Source organism: Leucoraja erinacea, chromosome 18 (genome assembly GCF_028641065.1).
Source record: "Leucoraja erinacea ecotype New England chromosome 18, Leri_hhj_1, whole genome shotgun sequence".
NCBI classification, from domain to species: Eukaryota; Metazoa; Chordata; class Chondrichthyes; order Rajiformes; family Rajidae; genus Leucoraja; species Leucoraja erinaceus.
This window is the reverse complement of record NC_073394.1, coordinates 32,903,193-32,925,363: the sequence shown is the minus strand read 5'-3', so window position 1 is coordinate 32,925,363 and position 22,171 is coordinate 32,903,193. Positions and strand designations below refer to the sequence as shown.

Genomic DNA, 22,171 nt, shown 5'->3' with positions numbered 1-22,171 from the left:
GTAATGGTGGATGGCTGTTTATCGGGTTGGAGGCAGGTGACTAGTGGGGTGCCTCAGGGATCTGTGTTGGGTCCTTTGTTGTTTGTCATGTACATCAATGATCTGGATGAAGGTGTGGTAAATTGGATTAGTAAGTATGCAGATGATACCAAGATAGGGGATGTTGTGGATAATGAAGAGGATTTCCAAAGTCTACAGAGTGATTTAGGCCATTTGGAAAAATGGGCTGAAAGATGGCAGATGGAGTTTAATGCTGATAAATGTGAGGTGCTACACCTTGGCAGGACAAATCAAAATAGGACGTACATGGTAAATGGTAGGGAATTGAAGAATACAGTTGAACAGAGGGATCTGGGTATAACCGTGCATAGTTCCTTGAAGGTGGAATCTCATATAGATAGGGTGGTAAAGAAAGCTTTTGGTATGCTAGCCTTTATAAATCAGAGCATTGAGTATAGAAGCTGGGATGTAATGTTAAAATTGTACAAGGCATTGGTGAGACCAAATCTGGAGTATGGTGTACAATTTTGGTCGCCCAATTATAGGAAGGATGTCAACAAAATAGAGAGAGTACAGAGGAGATTTACTAGAATGTTGCCTGGTTTTCAACAACTAAGTTACAGAGATAGGTTGAATAAGTTAGGTCTTTATTCTCTGGAGCGCAGAAGGTTAAGGGGGGACCTGATAGAGGTCTTTAAAATGATGAGAGGGATAGACAGAGTTGATGTGGACAAGCTTTTCCCTTTGAGCATAGGGAAGATTCAAACAAGAGGACATGACTTCAGAATTAAGGGACAGAAGTTTAGGGGTAATATGAGGGGGAACTTCTTTACGCAGAGAGTGGTAGCGGTGTGGAATGAGCTCCCAGTGGAAGTGGTGGAGGCAGGTTCATTGGTATCATTTAAAAATAAATTGGATAGGCATATGGATGAGAAGGGAATGGAGGGTTATGGTATGAGTGCAGGCAGGTGGGACTAAGGGGAAAAAAATTTGTTCGGCATGTAGGGACTTGTAGGGCCGAGATGGCCTGTTTCCGTGCTGTAATTGTTATATGGTTATAATTCCTCAATCCTCCTTCAAAATAATGTAAAGGGATCTTTACATGGCCAGCAGTAAAGATGGGGCCTCCAATTAATATCTTCTGTGACGTACATATGGCAGTGCAGCACCCCTCCAGCATGGCAACACCAGTCTAGTCTTTTTGTCCAAGTACCTGAAAAGCGATCTGAATTCACAACCATCTGACTCGGAGTCAGGCTTGCTGGCAACCTCCACAGGGGATTGTAACCCGAGGTCAGGGTAGCAGTTTTTATTCCCTCAGTGTCACACTTTTTTTTGGAATGACATCTCCCTCTCCCCATCCTGCCTCCAACACAGCTAGAAGCAATTGCAGTTTATCCTGCTACCTTCTTGCCCCACAGATATGTAAAGGAAAATTACCAGAGAAATTATTAATAGGAATTTTAACTTAACGGTGAACCAATTATTCCTAACGCCAATCAGGGTTCCTTGTTCAGTGACTTTTTCTGGAAAGTATGCCTAATGGGCCTGTCCCACTTTGGCGACTTTTTAGGCGACTGCAGGAGACCATGCAGTCGTCACATGTTCGTGGGTGGTTGCCAGGGAGTAGCCTTCATGGTCTTGAGGAGTTCCCGCATTCTGGGAACTAGTCGCGGCTTCATTATGGTCACCGTGAATTTTCAACATGTTTTCAACATGAATTTTTCAACATTTTGAAAAATTAGCGGCGACTATAAAGAAGCTGCCATGGAGAATAGCGAGAATTCTCGTGCCGTAGTTGGGTCACCAGGAGGTCCTAGTGAGTTGCCAGGAGGTCAAATGTTTTCAGAGGTTCTCGTAGGTTGTAGCCGATGCTGAATTTCATTGACTCATTGGGAGAAAAAAAAGGTAAGCACTAGTTTTCTGAACCAAGGATAACCGACCAGAAATGTTAAATGTCCGCCGAGCTTCACAGCCGTGTATCTCTGGCTTCTTAGAAGTTGTCTCCATTCCTTCTCCCTCCTTCTCCCCCCTCCCCCCCCCCCCCCCCCCCCCCCCCCCCCCACTTTTAAAAATGACTTACTGTACACTGTGCTTTAACCGTCTTTTTACAGCACCAACCTTCCTGTTCATTGTGGTGTGTGTCTGGTTCATCTTGTCTTTGCACCATGTGCATTTTTTAGACAGCGCTCCCCTTGCTTGCCCTGTCCCCCGCCTGCATAACGGGCTGGTGAAGGAAGCGATGTGTGTGTGTGTGTGTGTGTGTTCCACTCTGATAGTCACCGTTCCAGTTGCTGGTTTTTCAGGCGACTGCCGGCAACTTGACAGTCGCCGGCAGTCTGCTGAAAAATCGCCTAAGTGGGACAGGCCCATTAGTTTGGACTTAGAGTGGTTCTCTGCATTTTAAATTCTAAGGAAATGAATATGAGTCATGATTCCACACAAAGACTTTGTGATATATTTCACAACACTGTTTAAATGTTTAAAGTAGTATTGAACTGCGACCTTTCATTGACACCAACACTTCTCTTTAACTGATTAACTAAATCTATGACCAGAACCTTCGAGGCAATCGTCTCAATGTGATACCTCAATGCAGAGCCAGGTTCTGGAAAGGTCTTTAATTATCAGAAAGCGCCTTTTTTTAAATAGAAAAGTCAACAGCTCTGAAATGCCATCCAAGAACACACAAAGTTCCGAATTAATCCACCAGAAAATAATCTGTTAAGAATGCTGTCTCCATGGTAACGGCGATTAGTTTAGATTCAAGAACTAGGGGGATTGGCAGTCAGGGATAAGATTTCTGAAAAAATTGACACAGACTGTTAAGAGTGTTGAGGGAAACCTGACCAAACCACCAAAATTGTAACAACCTCAGTCTGAGTTATAAAAATCATATTGGTTAAAGACACATGAATTGGCATTGAGAGCAAAATCCTCACACTGAAATATTCTGAATGCTTGGGTTATAATTTTGTTAAGTTTGGAGTGTTTCTATTCCATCTCCAATCTTGATGAAGTTGCAAAGAAGGAGGGGGTTTTTTCCTGGATATAAAGACTTTCTGAATTTGTTCATTGAGAGGAGTCATGTGACTGATTTTGAGCTTGATCTGAGTGAATGTGGGTGTGGGCTGAGAGGCAACCGGTGGAGTTTAGCTGGTTTTGTGGGCGAGTTGCTTGCTCTTTGGCATGACTAGGAAGTTGTTCCTGTCAAGCTGCAGCCAGACTCAAGGCTGTTGGTCTCAATCCATAGGTATCTGAAGCCAGGTTAAGGCATTGCACAGTGCAGCTCTTTGGTGCAATACATTAGACTCAAGGTTCACAAAATCTGTCCGCAAGCGGTGGCTTGCATTAGTTGATCATGCTCTCCTTGCTGGGTTGGGAGCTTGTTTTAGCTGATGTATTGCTGCATTAACACAGCCGACAATCAGTCATAGGTGAGATGATAAGCCAGGTTGTGAAGAAATATTCTGTTGGTTCAGGTGAATGATAAAGATCCCTCGAAACCAAATGAAAAAGTGCAAGTAGGATTTTACTTATCCTGGCTTCGTCATGCCACCAGAATACAGGATAATCATTGGTTTAGCATCATGCTGGCCTCTTTGCCTGTGCATTCAATATACAATAAAAACAGAATATGCTGGGAAAACTCAGCAAGTGATGCAACACCTGTAGAGAACAAACAGTCAAAGTTTCATGTCAATGATTTTCCACTGATGTTGCTGTATATTTCCAGAGTTTTCACTTCAGATTTACATCATCTGCATTTTTGTTCCTTTGACTTACCAAAAGATAAAGATGTACTGTGCTAGATCACTTGACGTGGCAAGGTTCCTGTCATCTGAGTGTAGTTGTTTGTTTTATTTTTAAATGCAAGAATTGCTGTGTTACATTCTGCTTGGTCAGTGTGAGAACTCCCCAACAGGGAATGAACAGCCATTCATTAGGGTTTTGCAGAGAAACCAATACATTGTAACCTAATGTAAAATCCTAGTTCACCCCTCACCAAAGCAGCTGTACAAACTCAAATTAATATTCTGGAACTTGGAAGAGCAACAAGAATTAGTTTTGGCTTTGGTGGCCATGAAATCTAAAAGTTTGCTGTTGCAACCAATCTGTTTCAGTATGTCCCTTGGTGGGGAAGTCCCTTGGTGGCTAACCTTACTAGCTGACCAGCATGTTATGCCAGACCACCCCTTGAGGTTGACTCTTTAAGTACCCGAGGAAGTGACACAGTAAGTTGCCCAATATTACCGTTACTACTACGCTCGAACAGAGAAAAAATACGAACGGGCCACCCAACATTAACTCAGGCACAAAACCTCAACACGGCAATGTAATTCCCAGTCCTTACAAAGTCAACCTCACAATGTCAGCGCATTGGTGGAGCGATAGAGTTGCTGCCTAACAGCGCTAGAGACCCGGGTTCAATCCTAACTACGGGTGTTGTTTGTACGGAGTTTGTATATTCTCACTGTGACCGCATGCATTTGTCTGGTTGCTCTGATTTCCTCACACATTCCAAAAATGGTAGGCTAATTAACTGATTAGGCTGGTAGGGTAATTAACCTCTGTAAATCGTCCCTCGTGTGTAGGATGGAACAAGCGTACGTGTGCAGAATGATTGTTGGTTGGTGCAGACTCAGCGGGCTGAAGGACCCATTTCCATTCTGTATCTCTAATGCTAAAGCTAGCCATCTGTGGCTTGGTGTCCAAATTGGAAGAGTTGTCCCATGTACTGGTTAAGTAGCAGCCTGGCATACTCATTGAGTCTTATCTTAGGGACCAGGTAACAACAGTCTTCTACAATAATAACTTGATTTCCAGAGGGTGAGGTGAGAATGACTGCCTTTAAAATGAAACAGCAATTGACCAAATGGCATTAGGGATATCTGGTAAAACCAAATTGAATGGGTTTCAAAGGGAACATGTTCCTTTTGGAATCATGTCTTGCACATAGGAAGATGGTTGTGTTTGGTGGATGTCAGCACAATGTGATGGTAAAGCCAACCATTTTCAGCTTCTTATCAATGACCTACCTTCCACCAAAAGGGCCAGAAGTGAGGATATTCTTTGAGTTTGACACAATGTTCAATTCTATTTGCAGTGCCTAAGCAAATAGCGCAGCCTATGGCTGCATACTGCAAAACCTAAACAACACCAGGCTTGGGCTGATAAGTATCAAGTAACATTTTGACAAGCCACCTAGTTCCACACAGCCGCCTATCCTCGGCATTACTGTCATTAAATCCCCCACTTCCTTGGAATGTCAGGTTGCTACTTAACCAGTACATGGGACAACTCTTCCAATTTGGACACCAAGCCCCAGATGGTTAATTTTAGCGTTAGAGATTCAGGATGGAAACAGGTCCTTCAGTCACTGATGCTATGAGAGCAGATCAAAGGCTTGGAATCCTGCAACAGGTGACTCTCCAACTGATAGTTCATCATGTGCAATGCTCGTTAGGAACCTGATGAAATAGTCTCCACCTACCTGGATGCGTGCAATTCTAACACTTCTCAACAGGGCAAAGCAGCAGATTTTCTGGACGGAAGACAAAAGATGCTGCAGATGCTGGGACTGGATGGCTCTCAAGTCGACACATTTACATCCATCGTCTGCCTCCCCAGATGCTGCTTGACCCACTGAGTTTTTCCAGCATACTAATGTTCCAAAGCAATGGATCTTATTTTTTATTTAATGCTCCAACACATTTTCAGTTCACTGTTTGTTGGACGTTCGCCAGTGATATAATGAATAATTAATCAGTATTATAAAGAATCAGGTAAATTTAAGGAGTGAAAATATGAAAGAAATTGCATTGATTAGAACTCTGAAAGAAATGCAAAACATACTGGAGATTTAAAGGGAGCACAAACACCAGGTTGTTGGAAGGTGGAAAATGGGACACTACTGAGTGATGAGAGTGTGGAAAACAAGACCCCAGTGAGAGGAAAAAGGAACAAAGCAAGCAGTACTTGGTGAGTCAGATATCAAACCATTTGAGCTTCCAAATAATCACTTGTTGGATTATCGAGTTTTCATGACAAAGAATTGGCACTCAACTCCTTAACCCTCGGGGTTTCAATTCAGTTAATGATTCTTAATTCATCCAGTTGAAAGAGTAAGTGTTTGGGCTCAGTCTAGTCTTATTTTAATTGACATCAGTTGGCCTGCACTGTGCCAATAACAAAACATACTGAGCAAGTGACGAAAGAATGGGGATTTAATGTGCCAATAGATAATCTTGTAGCTCTAAACCCAGCGTGTGAATTAGTTCATTCATAGTTTGTAGCAGGCATACTGCTGCATAGAACATAGAATAGTACAGCACAAGAACAGGCTCTTCGGCCCACTGTCTGTGCCGAACATGATGGCAAGATTAACTCTTATCTGTTTGCACATAATCCATATCCCTCCATTCCCTACTATCTATATATCTTTCCAAAAATCTCATATCTACTGTACCTCAACCACCACCAGGCACACATCGCCCTCTTTATAAAAAAATGTACCCCGCACATCTTCTTTAAACTTTACCCCTCCCATCTTAAAGTTATGCCCTCTAGTATTTGATTATTCCATCCTGGGAAAAAGGTTCTAAATGTCTACCCTTTCTATGCCTCTCATAATTTGATATACATTAATCAGGTCTCTAGCATTTCAGAGAAAAGGGCGGCATGGTAACACAGCGGGAAAGTTGCTACCGTATAACGCCAGAGACACGGGTTCGATCCTGACTACGGATACTGTTTTTACGGACTTTGTACATTCTCCCTGTAACTACCTGGGTTTTCTACAGGTGCTAATTGTCCCCAGTATGTAGGATTTCTAATTGTCCCTAGCATGTAAGTTAGTGTATGGCTGAACATAGGTCAGCACTGACTCGGTGCGTCGAAGGGCCTGGTTCCATGTTGTATCTCTAAACTGCAAAGCAATCCAACTCTATCCAACCTCTCCCTGTAGCTAACACCCCCTAATACATGTATCATTCTGGTAAACCTCCTGTGCACCCTTTACAAAGTAGCCACATACTTCCTGTAATGGGGCGATCAGAACTGCACGCAATACTTTAGATATGGCTTAACTGAAGTTCTACTTAGCTGCATCATGACTTCCTGACACTTATACTCAATACTTCAACCTATGCCGGTAAGGATACCATACGCTTTCTCCCAAGGAGTTATGCATTTTGACCATAATTAAGGCTCATGTCATTAATTGTTAATTTTCCCCTTCCGGAAGTGGCGGCGCTGTTAACAGCTGCGGCTCGCCTGCAGTCCGTCTGTTTTTACTTTATTCTGTTGTTTTTTTTTGTCTTGTTTTGGTTGTTTTAGTTTGTTGGGTTGTGTTGGGGGGGGGTGGGGGGGTTGAAACATGTTCTCTGTCTCTTCCTTCGGGGGAATGCGACTTTTTCGTGTCGTATCCCCCTTCTCTGCCTCCGTCTGCGCTGAGGCCCTAATGGCGGAGCTGGTAGCCTCCAGCCTGCGACTGACCCCGAGGCTCCGGAGGCAGAGCCAGCCAGGACTCACCAACGAGAGGCTGGCCGTCTTCGGGGCTGAGGCAGCGGTGGCCTGACTTGATGGTGCGGCGTTCTGACTTTCGGCGGCGGCCTGCAGCTGATGCAGCAGGGCTCGGAGCTGAGACTGCGGGACCCGGAGCTGGGGCAGCGGCCTAGAGCCCGGAGCTGGGGTGGCGGCCCGGAGCGGAGACTGCGGGACCCGGAGCTGGGACGGCGGCCTGGAGCTGGGGCGGCTGCCCGGAGCTGATGCTGTGGCGGGCCGTCTCGGAGCAGAGACCGCGTTCCGGATTTCGGTGGCGGCGACATCACCACGGAGGTCCGCTGGACTGGAGGGCGGCATTTCCGGCCTGGATCGATCACCTCAGCGCAGAGGGAGAACAAGGAGGGAAGAGACGGAGACTAAGACTTTGCCTCCATCACAGTGAGGATGTGCTTGGTGAACTCACTGTGGTGGATGTTTAATTTGTGTTTATTGTATGTTTTGTTTTTATTGGTTCTGTGTATGACTGCAGGCAACATAATTTCGTTCAGACCGTAACGTCTGAATGACAATAAAGGAATCTAATCTAATATTCAACCTCCCGAAGTGCAACACCTCACACTTGCTCAGATTAAGCTCCATCTGCCGTTTCTCGGTCCATTTTTGTAACTATATCCCGCTGTATACTTTGACTGGAACATGCTGGTTCTGAACTTTGATCAAGTTAGCCTTTAAATTACATATCAGTTGTGGATTTAGCCAATAACAACTGCTCCCTGTGTACCGTCCCCAAGCTCCTGTCTAATAAAGTTAGAGCAGTTGTAATCTGCCTTACTGAAATACAGTACCTTCCCAGCCTTCTCCTTATTCAAAACAATCTTAAAACGTATGGAAGGTAGACAAAAATGCTGGAGAAACAGCATTTTTGTCTACCTTTGATTTCCCAGCATCTGCAGTTCCTTCTTAAACATTAAAACGTATGGAGTTGTGATCATTATCCCCAAAATGCTCTTTCACTCTAACACCTTTCTTATTTATAAGGTCTACCCATATTGCCTCAGCAGATAAACCTTCCAATATATCCTCTATGAGTGCTTCTTTTGCCTTCTCAATTACGTCTGAAGAATCAAAACCCGGGAATGTTTAGCAGCCAGTCACGTCCCTCTTGCAGCCACGTTTCTGCATTGGCCACTACATGATAATCCCAAGCACCGATCCAGGTTCTGTTCACCTGTTTTCCCCACAATACTCCTGGCATTGAAATAAAGGCACCTCAGCCCATCAGCATCACCGTATTCCTTCACCTCGCCATTCCCGTTCTTCCGTTGTTACTTACTGGTCCTAATCTCCACCTTCCCATCACTCCTTACAGTCTCTGAGCTACTACTCTGTTCACATGTCACTCCCCCACCCCCTCTTCCCCGGCCTGTCTAGTGTAAGCCCTCTCAAGTAGCACTATTTCAGTTGGAAATTGCTGCCGTGTTTTTTTGTAATTTTGAAAAGGAAAGACTTGATGAAGGCAATGGCCAGTATTCATTGGCTGTGGATAGTAGAAGAGGGAATAACATTTGTATTTGAGGGAGATTAAAGCATCTTTCCTCTGCAAATTAATAAAACAGCATCTAAAGGTCAACTGGCATTGTGATAAAGGAGCTGTTCGAGCTCTTTAAATGATGTATGTCTGCAGTATATTACAGAGCAGCAATCAGCATTACCCTTACCCTTATTAATTGAGTCTTTAATAAGCTGTAGTGCTTCTTCAAAAACAGCTTTAACATTTGGAAGGAGGAGGCAAGGCATGTGCAGCAGAACCATAAGTACAACTCGAGTTGTTGGAGCCCAACGATAGGCCTTTTGAAAGTTAGAGAGTAGATGGTGAAAATTGGTGGATGGTAAACAATAATCACCTCCCACATTGCAGTGGAAAACATCAAAGAAAGATTAGGCAGCTTAGTGCGACCATGGGAATTACAAGTAAGATACGTGATACAGAGAACCCTCTATTCACAGTGTGAGTGAAGTTGGAGAGTTGGCAGTGGCACAGGTCTCTAGATATGGGCTGATGCCTTTGAAGGGCCTTTAGCACCAGGGAACGTATGTGGTGAATCCCAGAACACAGCTCAGATCAGGAAAAGGACATTCTGCAAATTAATTTAATCTACTCGTGTATTTCCAACTGTACAAGGGATGGGAATCACACATGTAGATTGAACTACTTTGCTGAGAGAGAACAGTAAATACAATCTACCTAATCAGTTGTCTTAGAAAGAAAAGAGGTGAATGATCCGAATCATGCACCCCTGGTCCGTAAGATGGCTGAAGGCTGAGATGACGGACGAGGTAATGGTTCCCAGGAAGGAAGATATAGTTCATATTGTGGAGAGCTGAAATGGAATGGCGGAAGGACATGGCATGGAAGCCGAGAACAGGGCCAACATGTCTGTGTGAGTGAGACAGCAAATGGAGTAGATTGGGGCCCCTCCCAAATTTAGCTGAAGGAGATGGTAAGGCATTTGATAAACTGCAATTGTGTGTATGGATTAAGGAAATTTAGATTGTAACAGGAAGAACATTAGGAAGAAAAATTGAGAACCAGTGGGCTTCCAGGGAAAGTTTGTTGGCGGGAAAGTATTTGGATGGATCATGTTTCAGTTCCTGCCCCTCCACCTCTCCACAGCACATTCCTGTTTTCAACTCATGCACATTACAGAAGTATACAGAACACAGTTATCAGACCTGCACTTCAAACCTCACTATGACCATGGAGTTACCATTGAAGCCATTGGATTCATAACTTAATGTCAATGGTCCAGTTGTATTTTGTATATGGCTCTTCAGCTCTGCACCAACGATAGCTGATGTATTTAACACCAGCCCCATTGATAATTCACCCAACATTAATTAGACCGTAAGCTCAACTAAGTTATTTTCATTGCTTTTTGTAATTTCATTGTATTTCACATAACAGAATTTGTTTTGTTTCTTTAATCTTTTTCTATTCTTTAAATTATTTTTTTGAATGTTTAAATCAATTGGCAGGTTCATCCTCGATTTATGACGGGGTTCCGTTCCTGAGAACTGTTGGTAACCCCAACAGTTCGCAAGGTGGAAATGTGGCTGCCTGCAACATCTCTATAATTATAAAATTATAATTATGATCTTGGATGTGGATTTATTTATTTGTGTGTTTTTCTGTGATTCACATCTCCACGAAAACACGACTAAGCTAACGGTGAAATGTTTACATATTCCGAGAGAGATTTACGCCATGATGTCAAAAATCGCCTTATCTGAAAAATTGATTTATTATTTCTTGAGTTATTTATTAAAATTGTTCACAAATCTGAAATATTTTTTAAAGTTAACGAGCTGATGACGTCACAATGGCTTTGCTCCTCGCGGCCCGCTGCGCACTGTTTTCCACGCTTGCACCTCAGCTCGGGTTTCCCGAGAGCTGCCGAGAGCTTTGGTCAAAGAACGCCCGCAGCCCACCCAGACTGTTTCGGCCCAACCTGCGCTCCTTGGGTTGACACTTGCTCTCCCGCTCGCGCCTCGGCTCGTGTCTCTCCCCCTTCCCTATCTCTCCCCTCCCCCCTCCTCTCTCTCTCTCTCCCCCTCTCCCTCCCCCACTCTCTCTCTCTCTCTACCCCCCTCTCCCTCCTCCCTCTCTCCTCTCCTCCCCCTCTCTCTCGCTCTCTCCTCCCTCTCTCTCCCCCTCCCGGGCCTCCCTGCCTCTCTCTCTCTCCCTCCTCTCCTTCCCCCCTCTCTCTCCCTCCCTCTCTCCCCCCCTCTCTCTCTCTCCCTCTCCCCTCTCTCCCTCCCCCCCCCCCCCCCCCTCGCCCTCCTCTCCTCTCCTCTCCTTCTCTCCCCCCCTCTCTCTCCCCCCCCCCCCCCCTCTCTTCACCCCCCCTCTCTCTTCCCCCCCCCTCTCTCCCCCCCACCTCTCTCCCCCCCCTTTCTCCCCCTCCCATCCCCCTCCCTTCTCCCCCTGCCCCCCTCACTCTCTACCTACCCCCCCCCTCTCTCTAGACGCGCCTGCAAGTTGGAGTAATGCCAGTGGATAGGGCAGGGATGCCAATTGGTCCCCCTTGGTCTAGTATTTAAATAAAAACATAGGCCAACCAATAGCAACAAGCAATTAAAGCGGGCATGTTTATTTCAATCATTCAAATATTATCATGAACCAAGTTCCCACACGGCAATAGATGTCTGCAGCCGCATCGCAGCTGGCAGATCCATCCCACCGGTCTCCCAAATGCTTGTTCTTATGCGCATGCTGCACATAACCTAGGTGTTCGTAACCTGTGAGTGACCAGTCAACAGTTTCTTAAATGCCACTGCTTTTCCTGTGCTGTGAAAAGCCATCAGCCCAATGTGGTCAACAGGGCCTCGGGACATGTTGTCCACTCATGGGACAGTTGCAAAACTGGGGTTTTTAATGGCCATGTGGCCACAAGTCGTTAGTGCAGCCACGGGTCGAGGATTGGGTGTGATCGAGGAGAGTGGGTCGGTGGATGTGAGGGAAGTGAGAAAGGTGGATCACAACACAGAATTGAGTAGAACTTGGAAACCCAGTCAACTGAACTTTCCACTTTGAAGAATCAATATACAGTCAGTGTGAATGTGAAACAGATGATTAAGGAAGTAATTGGAACAATGGCCTTAATTACAAATATGTATGAAAGTACGAAAGTCTTGCTGCAACTGTAGGGAGCACAGATGAAGCCAGTGTCCTGACCTGAACCACCTTCCCTTCTGCAGATGCTGCCTGATCCACTGCATTTCTCCAGTAGTCTGATTTTTACTGAACAGATGTGTACAGATTTTGTGTTCTTATTTTGGAAAGGATATCCATACATTGCATGCATTTAATAAAAAAGGTTCCAGATAATTGTGGTCGGTGGGGAGTGGAGGAGGGTGGGAGCAAACTGCGCGGTAGTTGTTACTTGAGTAATTTTATGTGGACCCATTCAGGAAAATTCATGATTCTAATTTTTATCTCCAGAATTTGATGTTTTTATTATAATACTTGAAATCAATGGGAGCCATAAATTATGTTAGACAAGGAAGACAAAAATGCTGGAGAAACTCAGCGGGTGAGGCAGCACCTATGGAGCGAAGAAAATGGGCAACGTTTCGGGTCGAGACCCTTCTTCAAGTTTGTTTTTCCTTGTCTGCTCCCCATTCATCATTATTCTCAGTCCTCCTTTGGCAATGTTGGAACCGAATGGTTGTCTTAAGGGGAACGTTTATGTGGGTTGGGATTCAGAAGAATGATCATATAAGCTTCTGAGGGGATAAATAGGGTACGGACTGAGGGAATGTTTCTATTTATGAGGTGAATTGACAACTAAGAGCAAAGTTTCAGAATATAGGGTTACATTCAGGTTGGAGATGCAGAGTTTTCTCAACAACGTTCAAGAGCCTTCAGAATTCTTTCCCACAGAGAGCTGTGGAAGCCGAAGGATGGAGTACATTCAATGTTTTTGGACCCTTGACGTATAGGGGATTATGTGAAAGTGGTAGGAGAGTGGGTTGAGACCCAGAACAGATTGATCATGACCTTAACTGCTTGTGGAATGAAGGAGACCTCTTTTTGTTCCAAGCTCTCTGCTCTTATGCTATTATTATTATTATTCCGGATGACTAAGGAAAATGAAAACCATTGACCCTGGTGGTCAATGTCCAGTTCAGTCTGCATCTTCGACAGCTAAACAGTGCACATATTTTTCACCAAAATCACTAATTGAGTTTATTTTCAATTCAGTTTTCTGACATTTAGAGATGGAAGCTCTCCTCGTTTTTTTTCTCCTTTGTTAGTTATGCCCCTGTCCCATTTAGGAAACCTGAACGGAAACCTCTGGAGACTTTGCGCCCCACCCAAGGTTTCCGTGCGGTTCCCGGAGGTTGCGGGTTGTTGCTGGAGGTTGCAGGTAGTGGAAGCAGGTAGGGAGACTGACAAAAACCTCCGGGAACCGCACGGAAACATTGGGTGGGGCACAATGTCTCCAGAGGTTTCCGTTCAGGTTTCCTAAGTGTGAAAGGGGCATTACTACATGACTGCTTTCAGTTTGTTAGTTGGCTGAGCAAATGGTCTTCACAAGAAGCTTGTGATGATACTGATGTTACATGGATGAACATTTTGCTCTTTGGTTGCTGTGGAATTCTTGCGGTAGCACATACTGTACTTTAGAAGTACCAGGAAGTGAACTGACAGCTGTGTTTATAATTTCCTTCCAGGTTCTTGCAAAGAAAGCAAAAGCAGGAAAATTGCTCCCCGAGGAGTATCAGGGAGGCTCATTCAGGTAAAATACAGTGATTCTGAATTTTATTTCCATCATTCTTTGTTGTGGTTGTGGAATTATAAAGTAATGGGAGTCATGCAGTGTGTGAAGTCAGGGCAAGTCCTTTAATTCTGCAATCCTGCTCTTTCACTTTTGTTCTTGTTCCTTTATTGGCTCGCTCACACTAAGTGTTGAGCCATTCTGCAAGTTTGTAGCGTTACCAGAATGACGCATACTTTGTATGTACTGCAAGTTGTCTGGGTGATTGGTGTTTGGTAATCCACCAGCAAAGGTGCCTTGCAAACCCTGATGCCAGCTGTATGCCAAAGTAACACAAATATCCAACTATATGTGGGCTACATAAGCAGTATAAAATGTAGTGCATGTTTTAACCTGTGTTGACTATTTACAGAAGCAAATTTCTAACTGTAAGTCCTTTAAACTCAAGCACTGGGGTCTTGTGCTAACATAGTTTTGACGTTGACACTTCTCAGTACATAAGGTAGTACAGAGATATTAACCTATTCTTGATATTGACTGGATGTAATATCAAAAGTGAATCGTAGCTCAAACCATTTGTAGAGTTCACATCACTTATCTACTGAAACAGATGAGACTCCAATGGATAGAGAGCATTCTCACTGCGAACAGAATGTACAGCCACAAATTAGATACAAGTGATATAAACCACAGCACTGAAACACTGGAATTTTCCATGCTGCATCACATTTGAAAATGTTATATAGTGGTCATCTCCCCAATCATGTTGGAATCTTGAGCTAAACACAAAGACGTGGAGAAACTCAGTGGGCCAGGCAGCATCTGTGGTGGAATGGATGAGGGACTTTTTGGCTTGACACCCTTCTTCAGACTTGAGACCCTCCTAGTTTGAAGAAGGATCCGACCCGAAATGTTGCCTGTCCATTCCCTCCATAGAAGCTGTCTACCCACAGCGTTCCTCCAGCACTAGGCGTTTTGCTCGAAATTAGAAAGTATAGTGGTCTCTACAGACATCCAGACGCAAACTTCCTGCGTGAAATTAGCAAGGTGGGTTGTTAAGGAGGACAATGACCATCTTTAAGATTGCAGTCAGAACCTGGATGGAAGCAGTTACTTCTGGCATGTGAAGAATTAGGTCAATGGGCTGCAGGAATGTTTACACCAGATTTGTGTTGGTATGCATTTGCCCAGTGATCTAAGTTAAGGGATGTAAATTGTTTTTTTCACATTCTTTGAACACCTCCCAATGTCTCACTGTCTATGCCTTGGCAAATTTGGTGAATCAGTCTATTGTGTCAGTGCACAGAGCTAATCTTATCCAAATCCTGAATATGAACGTACAGCATAGGAACAGGCCCTTCGGCCCACAAGATCTGTGCTGAACATGATTGCAAAGTAAATGATCTCATTATCTCATGTAAAAGACTTGCCGTGCACATCACCTTTAAACTTTGCCCCTCTCACGTTGAACTTTCTGCCTTCTCGTCTTTGACATTTCCACCATGGGGTGTCAAAAGGTTCTATCTATCCTAATAATGCTTCTCATAATTTTGTGTGATTCTATGAGGTCTCCCCTCACCCTCAGGTATTCCAGAGCTAACAATACAAGTTCAATCTCTCCTTATGGCTATTACCCTCTAATCCAGGCAGTATTCTGGCAAACCTCTTCTGCATCATTGCCAAATCTTCGACATCCTTCCTGTAAACGGTTGACCAGAACAGCATGCGATACTCCAAATACTGGCCTAACCAAAGTCCTATAAAACTGCATTGTGACTTCCTGACTCCTGTACTTAATGCCCCAATCAACGAGAGCAAGCATATATCTTCTTTACCACTCTATCTACTTGCGTTGCCGCTTTCAGGGAGCTATGGACTTGGACCCAAGATCCCACTATACATTAATGCTGTTAAGGGTCTTGCCATAAATTGTATACTTTCCCCCTACATTTGACCTCCCCAAAGTCCACCACCTCACATTGGCTCTAGTTAAAGCTGGCTCTGAGTCACAGCAGGGGAGGGTAACATCAGGCAGAGCCATAGTTGTAGGTGAATCTTTAGTTATGGTGCAGACAGGAGATTCAGTGGCAGCAGTCAAGACTCCAGGATGGTGTACTGTCTCCCTGGTACCAAGGTCCAGGGTGCCTCCAAGGTAAAGGAATGTGGTACTGCAATATTAGTATAGGGTGTTATGTAAAAGGCTAAAAAGCTGGACCTCCAGGGTAGTGATATCTGGATTGCTTCCAATGCCACGTGCTAGTGAGGGTAGGAACAGGAAAATAGAGGAGATTAATATGTGGCTGAGGAGTGCAAGGGACAGGGATTTAGATTTCTGGACCATGGTGATCTCTTCTGGGGCAGAGGTGACCTGTACAAGAGGGATGTGTTGCACCTTAACTGCACGGGAAACTTACAGAATGAAGAAAGGCATAGATAAAGTGGATGTGGAAATGGATGTTTCCACTGATGGGAGAGTCTATAGTCATAGCTTCAGAATTAAATGGTGCTCTTTTAAAAAGGTGAGGAGGAACTTCTTTAGTCAGAGGGTAATTAATCTGTGGAACTCATTGCCACAGAGGGCTGTGGAGGCTAAATCAGTGAATATTTTTAAGTCAGAGATAGACAAGTTCTTGATTAGAACGGGTGTCTAGAGTTATGGGAGAAGGCAGGAAAATGGGATTAGGTGGCAGAGATCAGCCATGATTGAATGGCGGTGTAGACTCGATAGTCAAATTAGTGGTTTCAGACAGGCCAAACAGCTGATTTATTTTAATTTCCATTTCACTTTCAAGCACAGGGCAGGCCAAACAGCTGGTTGCATTTTCATTTCCATTTCCATTTCCATTTCCATTACAGTTTCAAGCACAGGGCAGGCCAAACAGCTGATTGCATTTTCATTTCATTTCCTTTTCCATTGCAGTTTCAAGCACAGGGCAGGCCAAACAGCTCATTGCATTTCTTTTTCATTGCAGTTTCAAGCACAGGGCAGGCCAAACTGCTCATTGCATTTTCATTTCCATTTCCATTGTAGTTTCAAGCAAAGGGCAGGCCCAAAAGCTCATTGCAATTTCATTTCAATTTCCCTTTCCATTGCAGTTTCAAGCACTGGGCAGGCCAAACAGCTCATTGCAATTTCATTTCCATTTCCATTGCAGTTTCAAGCACAGGGCAGGCCAAACAGCTCATTGCATTTTCATTTCATTTCTATTTCCATTACAATTTCAAGCAAAAGGCAGGCAAAACAACTCATTTCATTTTCATTAAGGGCAAACAAATCATTTATTGCAAGTACATTGCAGACTCACAGTTCAGTTGATCCACAGCTTAGAATCACAGTTGTGGCCTCTCCCACGCGATCTTCCAGAGTGACTGGCATCCGGGGTTTTATAGGCCCCCCCCCCCCAACCCCCCCGGAAGGGGCGTTACCTTCATCATGGTGATTGACAGGCGAGAGGACCAATCAGCTGATCTCAAGATTTTTTAAACACTCATAACTTTTTTTTTTCCCATCGATCGGAAAAATGCTCTGGGCTGCCCCAGCAGAGGAGGACTGTGACTAAGATGGCCAAACATCATAGCGATTACAGGGTAGCGTTTTTTCTAAAATCAATATACAGCGCAGACAGGAAGTGGTCAAGATGAGACTTTTAGTATATAGATTAAGGGAAAAGTGTGACCAGAAAGAGAATGGGGCCCATCAGGAATCAAAGCCGTCAACTCTGTATGAACCTACAGGAGATTGGCACGGTCATCAATGTGTACTTCACTGTATTTACCGTGGAGAACGACATGATGACCGTGAAACATGGAGCAGTCAATGGATGGGGCTTGAGGGCAGTCAGCATTATGGTTGAGGGGTGCTGAAGGTTTTAACGCTTATGAAGGTAGAAAAAATCTCCCAGGCCTGATCAGATACATCTGAGGATACTTGGGAAGATAGAGGCGAAATTGCAGGCGCCCTGGCTGAGATTTATGAGTCATCATTGTATACGGGTGAGGTGCCAGAAGACTGGAGGGTGGCAAATGTTGGACCTCTATTGAAGAAGTGCAGGGAAACACCTGGGAATTACAGTGAGTCTGACATTTGTGGTTGGAAAATTACTAGAAAGTATTCTGAGGGATAAGATATACATGCATTTAGATGGACTGGGGCTAATTAGAGATAGTCAAAACATTGTATTCGGGAGATTACATCTCATGAATCTGATTGAGTTTTTTTAAAGATGTGACCGAAGAGGTTAATGAGGGCAGTTGTAGACCCTGTATGGACTTCAGCAAGGCATTTGACAAAGTTGCACATGGTAGGCTGTTCTGGAAGGTGGGATCCAAGGAGAGAAAGCCAACTGGATAGAAAATTGGCTTGATGGAAGAAAGCAGAGGATGATGGTGAAAGGTTGTTTCATGGACTTGAGGCCTGTGACTAGTGAAGTGCCTCAGGGTTCGGTGCAGAGCCCATTGCTGTTTGACATCTATATCAATGGTTTGGATGAGAAGGTACAAGGCATGATTAGTAAGTCTGCAGATGGAAGTGACATCACAAGTAGATAGGATGGACAAGAAGGCTTTCGGCACATTGCCTTCATCAGTCAGAGTATTGAGTATAGAGGTTGGGAGGTCACGTTACAGACATTTTCAGACATGAGACATATAGACATGAGCCCACATTTTCAGTATTGTATTCTGTTTTGGTCACCCAGTTAGAGGAAATAAATAAGCTCAAAAGGCTGCAGGATGTTGCCGGGGCTAAAGGGCCTGAGCTATAGGGAGAGGTTGAGCAGACTAGGACTTTATTCACAGGAGCACAGGAGGCTGAGGAGTGATCTTATAGAGGTGTATAAAATCATGAGAGAAATAGATAGGGTAAATGCACACATTATTACCCAGAGCAGGGGAATCAAGAAGCATAGATGTAAGGTGATGGGGGGGGGAGATATATTTAATAGGAACCCAAAGGACAACTTTATTACTCAAAGGATGATAGGTATATAGAACAAGTTGCCAGAGGAAGTAGTTGAGTCAGGTACTATCACAACATTTAAAAGGCATTTGGACATAGAAAATAGGTGCAGGAATAGTCCCTTCGAGCCAGCACAGTCATTCAATATGATCATTGCTGATCATCCAAATCAGTAACCCGTTCCTGTCTTTTCCACATATCCCTTGATTCCGTTAGCCCAAAGAGCTATATCTAACTATTAGCGTGATATGGGCCAAACACAGAGAGATGGGACTAGTGAAGATGAGGCATGATGGTTGTCGTTGGGCAAGTTTGGCTGAAGGGGCTTATTTCCACTCTGTATGACTCTATCTATGGCTCAAACTCCATCTACCATTTCCCATTTTTGTAGCTGTGTATTTTGACAGCTTTCTATACTGTGTAACACTAGCAATCTTGGCGTTGTCTGCAAACTTACTCACCAGCCAAGCCAACCTATCTACATTTCTGCTCAATCTTAGCTGCTTTCACAGATCTGCCTTTTGAACACCATGTTGAATACTAAAATATTATGACTGTTATTGAAAAAATGTTGGCAGGCCATTAAGAAGTAAAATTAAATCAGAACACAATTCTCTCTTGGAAAAATTAAACCCAAATGAATATCTAATATTGCAGATGGAGTTTTGCATAACTTGGCAATGTTAGGAACTTTGAAATGATAACAAACCCATCATCTGATGAAAGATCAAGTAATATTCTACGAACCACACACCACCAATTGGAACTAAGCATGCATTTGATTCTTGGCCAAATAGATGGAAAGGACTCACGGGAAATAATTGGTAATATATTATCGCCTTTTCCATTGACGGCTATACCTTCTTCCCTCACCGTCCGGAATAAATAAGAAACGAATAAAGCTGGGATTAGTGGAAAAAAGGTGAGAAAAAAAGCAGGTCATGTCTTCAGGGGCCATCATACTTGTTACATTTTGTTTATTTAATTATGGGGTGACATGGATGAGCACAATATTCAAACTCTTATTCGGCAGCAGTACTTCAGGGGAACAGAGCCAACAGATAGGTGACTCCCATGAGGCGGACAGGTAACTGAATCGGATAAGGAACTGCCAACAAGAATCTGCTGATGTGGTCAGGGGCAGGAACAGAGAGCACATGGCTTGGTGTCAGAAGTGCAGCAGAAATTAAACTGTCTGTTTTCCTTTCAGTATTTCCAATTTGGGAATGTTCGGCATCAACGAATTCATTGCGGTGATTAACCCCCCTCAGGCCTGTATCCTGGCCATTGGGCGACTGCGCCATGATCTGGCTGTCTCTGAAGACGATGATGGTAACCACAGCCTCTTCCGCAAGGAAATGATGATGGTCACTCTGTCCAGTGACAGCCGAGTCGTAGACGATGAACTTGCTTCTAAGTTTTTGGAGAACTTCAGGCTCAACCTGGAGAACCCAACCCGACTGGCTTTGTTCTAGCCTACCTCTTGCAAACTTCACCTTACCGGGGATTTGGCATGAAACAGAGAGGTATCACAGAACGCACAGCATAGAGAGTCTACAATGTTACAGGGAATGTAAATCTACCTAGGCGTTACAGGTATGCAAAGGCAAATAAAGCTTACACCTGTTATTTATTTCAGTGGATCGATATTTTTGTCTCTTCATTATCAACACTGCTTGACCAGGCATTTGTCTTCTGTTCAGGGGGAGATGCATGAGGCCAACAGGCAAAGGGAGAAGACTTATGAGTTCAGACATATTTGAAGTACAAAACTAGAAGTGAACAATTATGGCTCTTGGCTGACAAACCCTGCAATATGCCTTAAGGGCCTGTCCCGCTTGGGCGTCATTTGCATGTCACGCAGATGGTACGCAAAGATTTTGTACATCCCAAAATCCTGGGGGGACCGCGCGTCACTGCCTATGTCACCACGCACCATGCGTGGGTAATGTGCACCATGCGTGCATCACGAGCGCATCATGACGCGTGCGTTGTGATTCGTAAATGATGTCGCGCAAATGACCCCCAAGTGGGACAGGCCATTGACACTCTGGGGTCAGATGCATTGAAAGTGGGTATTATAGGGTTATAAGAAATAGCTGGAGTTGGACATCCAGCCTTTCAAATCTGCCCCACAATTCAATAATAAGATTCCGCTTCGACCTCAATGCCCTATCTTTATTTTCCTTGATTCCTTTAATATCCAGAAAAGATCACTTCCAAATGTAGTTTTTGAGAGAGAATGCCAAAGGTTTAGCAAACTATGCATGAGGAAATCCCTCCACTTTTCAATCCTAAACAGCTTGAGTCTCTCTTCAGCTATGTGATGGGATAGGCTGCATGTTCAACGTTTTTGAAATACTTCCTGCCAATGCAAAGTAACTCTCCATCAGGAGCTCAGCTGCAAAAAATCCTGAGTCACAAAGTGGTAGTTTTGTTTATACGTTTTTATCGGCTCCTTTTGCAGTTTGTTTCTCATAACATCTCTGCCACGTAGTGAAGTAAGAAACAAAGCTCTGAAAATAGTGCCCAGGGACTAGCCACAAGGTGACTTCGTCAATCATGCTCCAAACATTGTGAACAAATTATTGGTGGTACAGTGAATCACATTACTCTGTTGCCATGGTAATCCTAGAAGTAAAAGAGATGGGGGGTTCAAATTATAATGCATTTGTATTTGCTATTAAGGAACCAGGTTTATGGCAAATCCTGCTCTAAAGTGGCATATTACAGAAGCTGTAATTTACGTGAATTACTACTGGACCTTTTGTAGCTGTTTTATTAACTCATTAATTCTGGATTAGAAAGTGCAAGAGTATATCAATCATTCTAAAGCTAACATTAGCAGGAACTGACTAAATTTATGTATGCATATTTTAAAATAACGATTTATTCTGAGGTTGAGTCAGAGCAGGATGGCATTTTCTAAACTAAAGCAGAGATTGCACTAGGTTTTTAAACATAAGTGTAAGCAGGGAAGAAAATATATAAAGTTCAGTGAGTCAAGGAATAGTATTTCTGCAGCTTATGTTAAGTTGTATTGTACACAAAGTAAGTGTATATTGAATTTGCACATTATATGACATTGCACTATTACCTTCAGATACCATTTGTTCATATTCAGTAAAGCTGTTTGACTTCACCTGGCCCACAGTGTTGTGCATTGATAAGTGGTGCTGGGTGCACTGTACAGTGTTGACCTGCTGTGCAGTTCCAGGAGGCCAGCCAGATAAGTTAGTTGTACATCCTTTTTGGATGATGGCCCATATTCTTTTCAGTTCTCGTTCCATCTATTCGTCATTCCATCCTGACAAAACTCCAGAGCTTTATGTGAGCAGTGGGTAATTCAGAGAGGACGGATGCTGACTGTTTGCCAGGACTCTTCGCAACAATCAGAGATGCGTTTATATGAACAGGGAACGTTGTT

The 22,171-nt window shown here is 43.9% G+C and overlaps 1 protein-coding gene across 1 annotated transcript in view; it reads left to right on the top strand.

The window, feature by feature from the left end:
* pdhx (pyruvate dehydrogenase complex component X) overlaps window positions 1–20,282 on the top strand; it is a 164,799-nt gene extending 144,517 nt beyond the window's left edge. The window contains exons 10-11 of the mRNA XM_055649760.1: window positions 13,744–13,808; window positions 19,955–20,282. Coding sequence (XP_055505735.1) covers window positions 13,744–13,808; window positions 19,955–20,219 — 330 coding nt within the window. The 3' untranslated portion in view covers window positions 20,220–20,282. The remainder of the gene's footprint in view (window positions 1–13,743; window positions 13,809–19,954) is intronic.
* The last annotated feature ends 1,889 nt before the right edge of the window (window positions 20,283–22,171 follow it).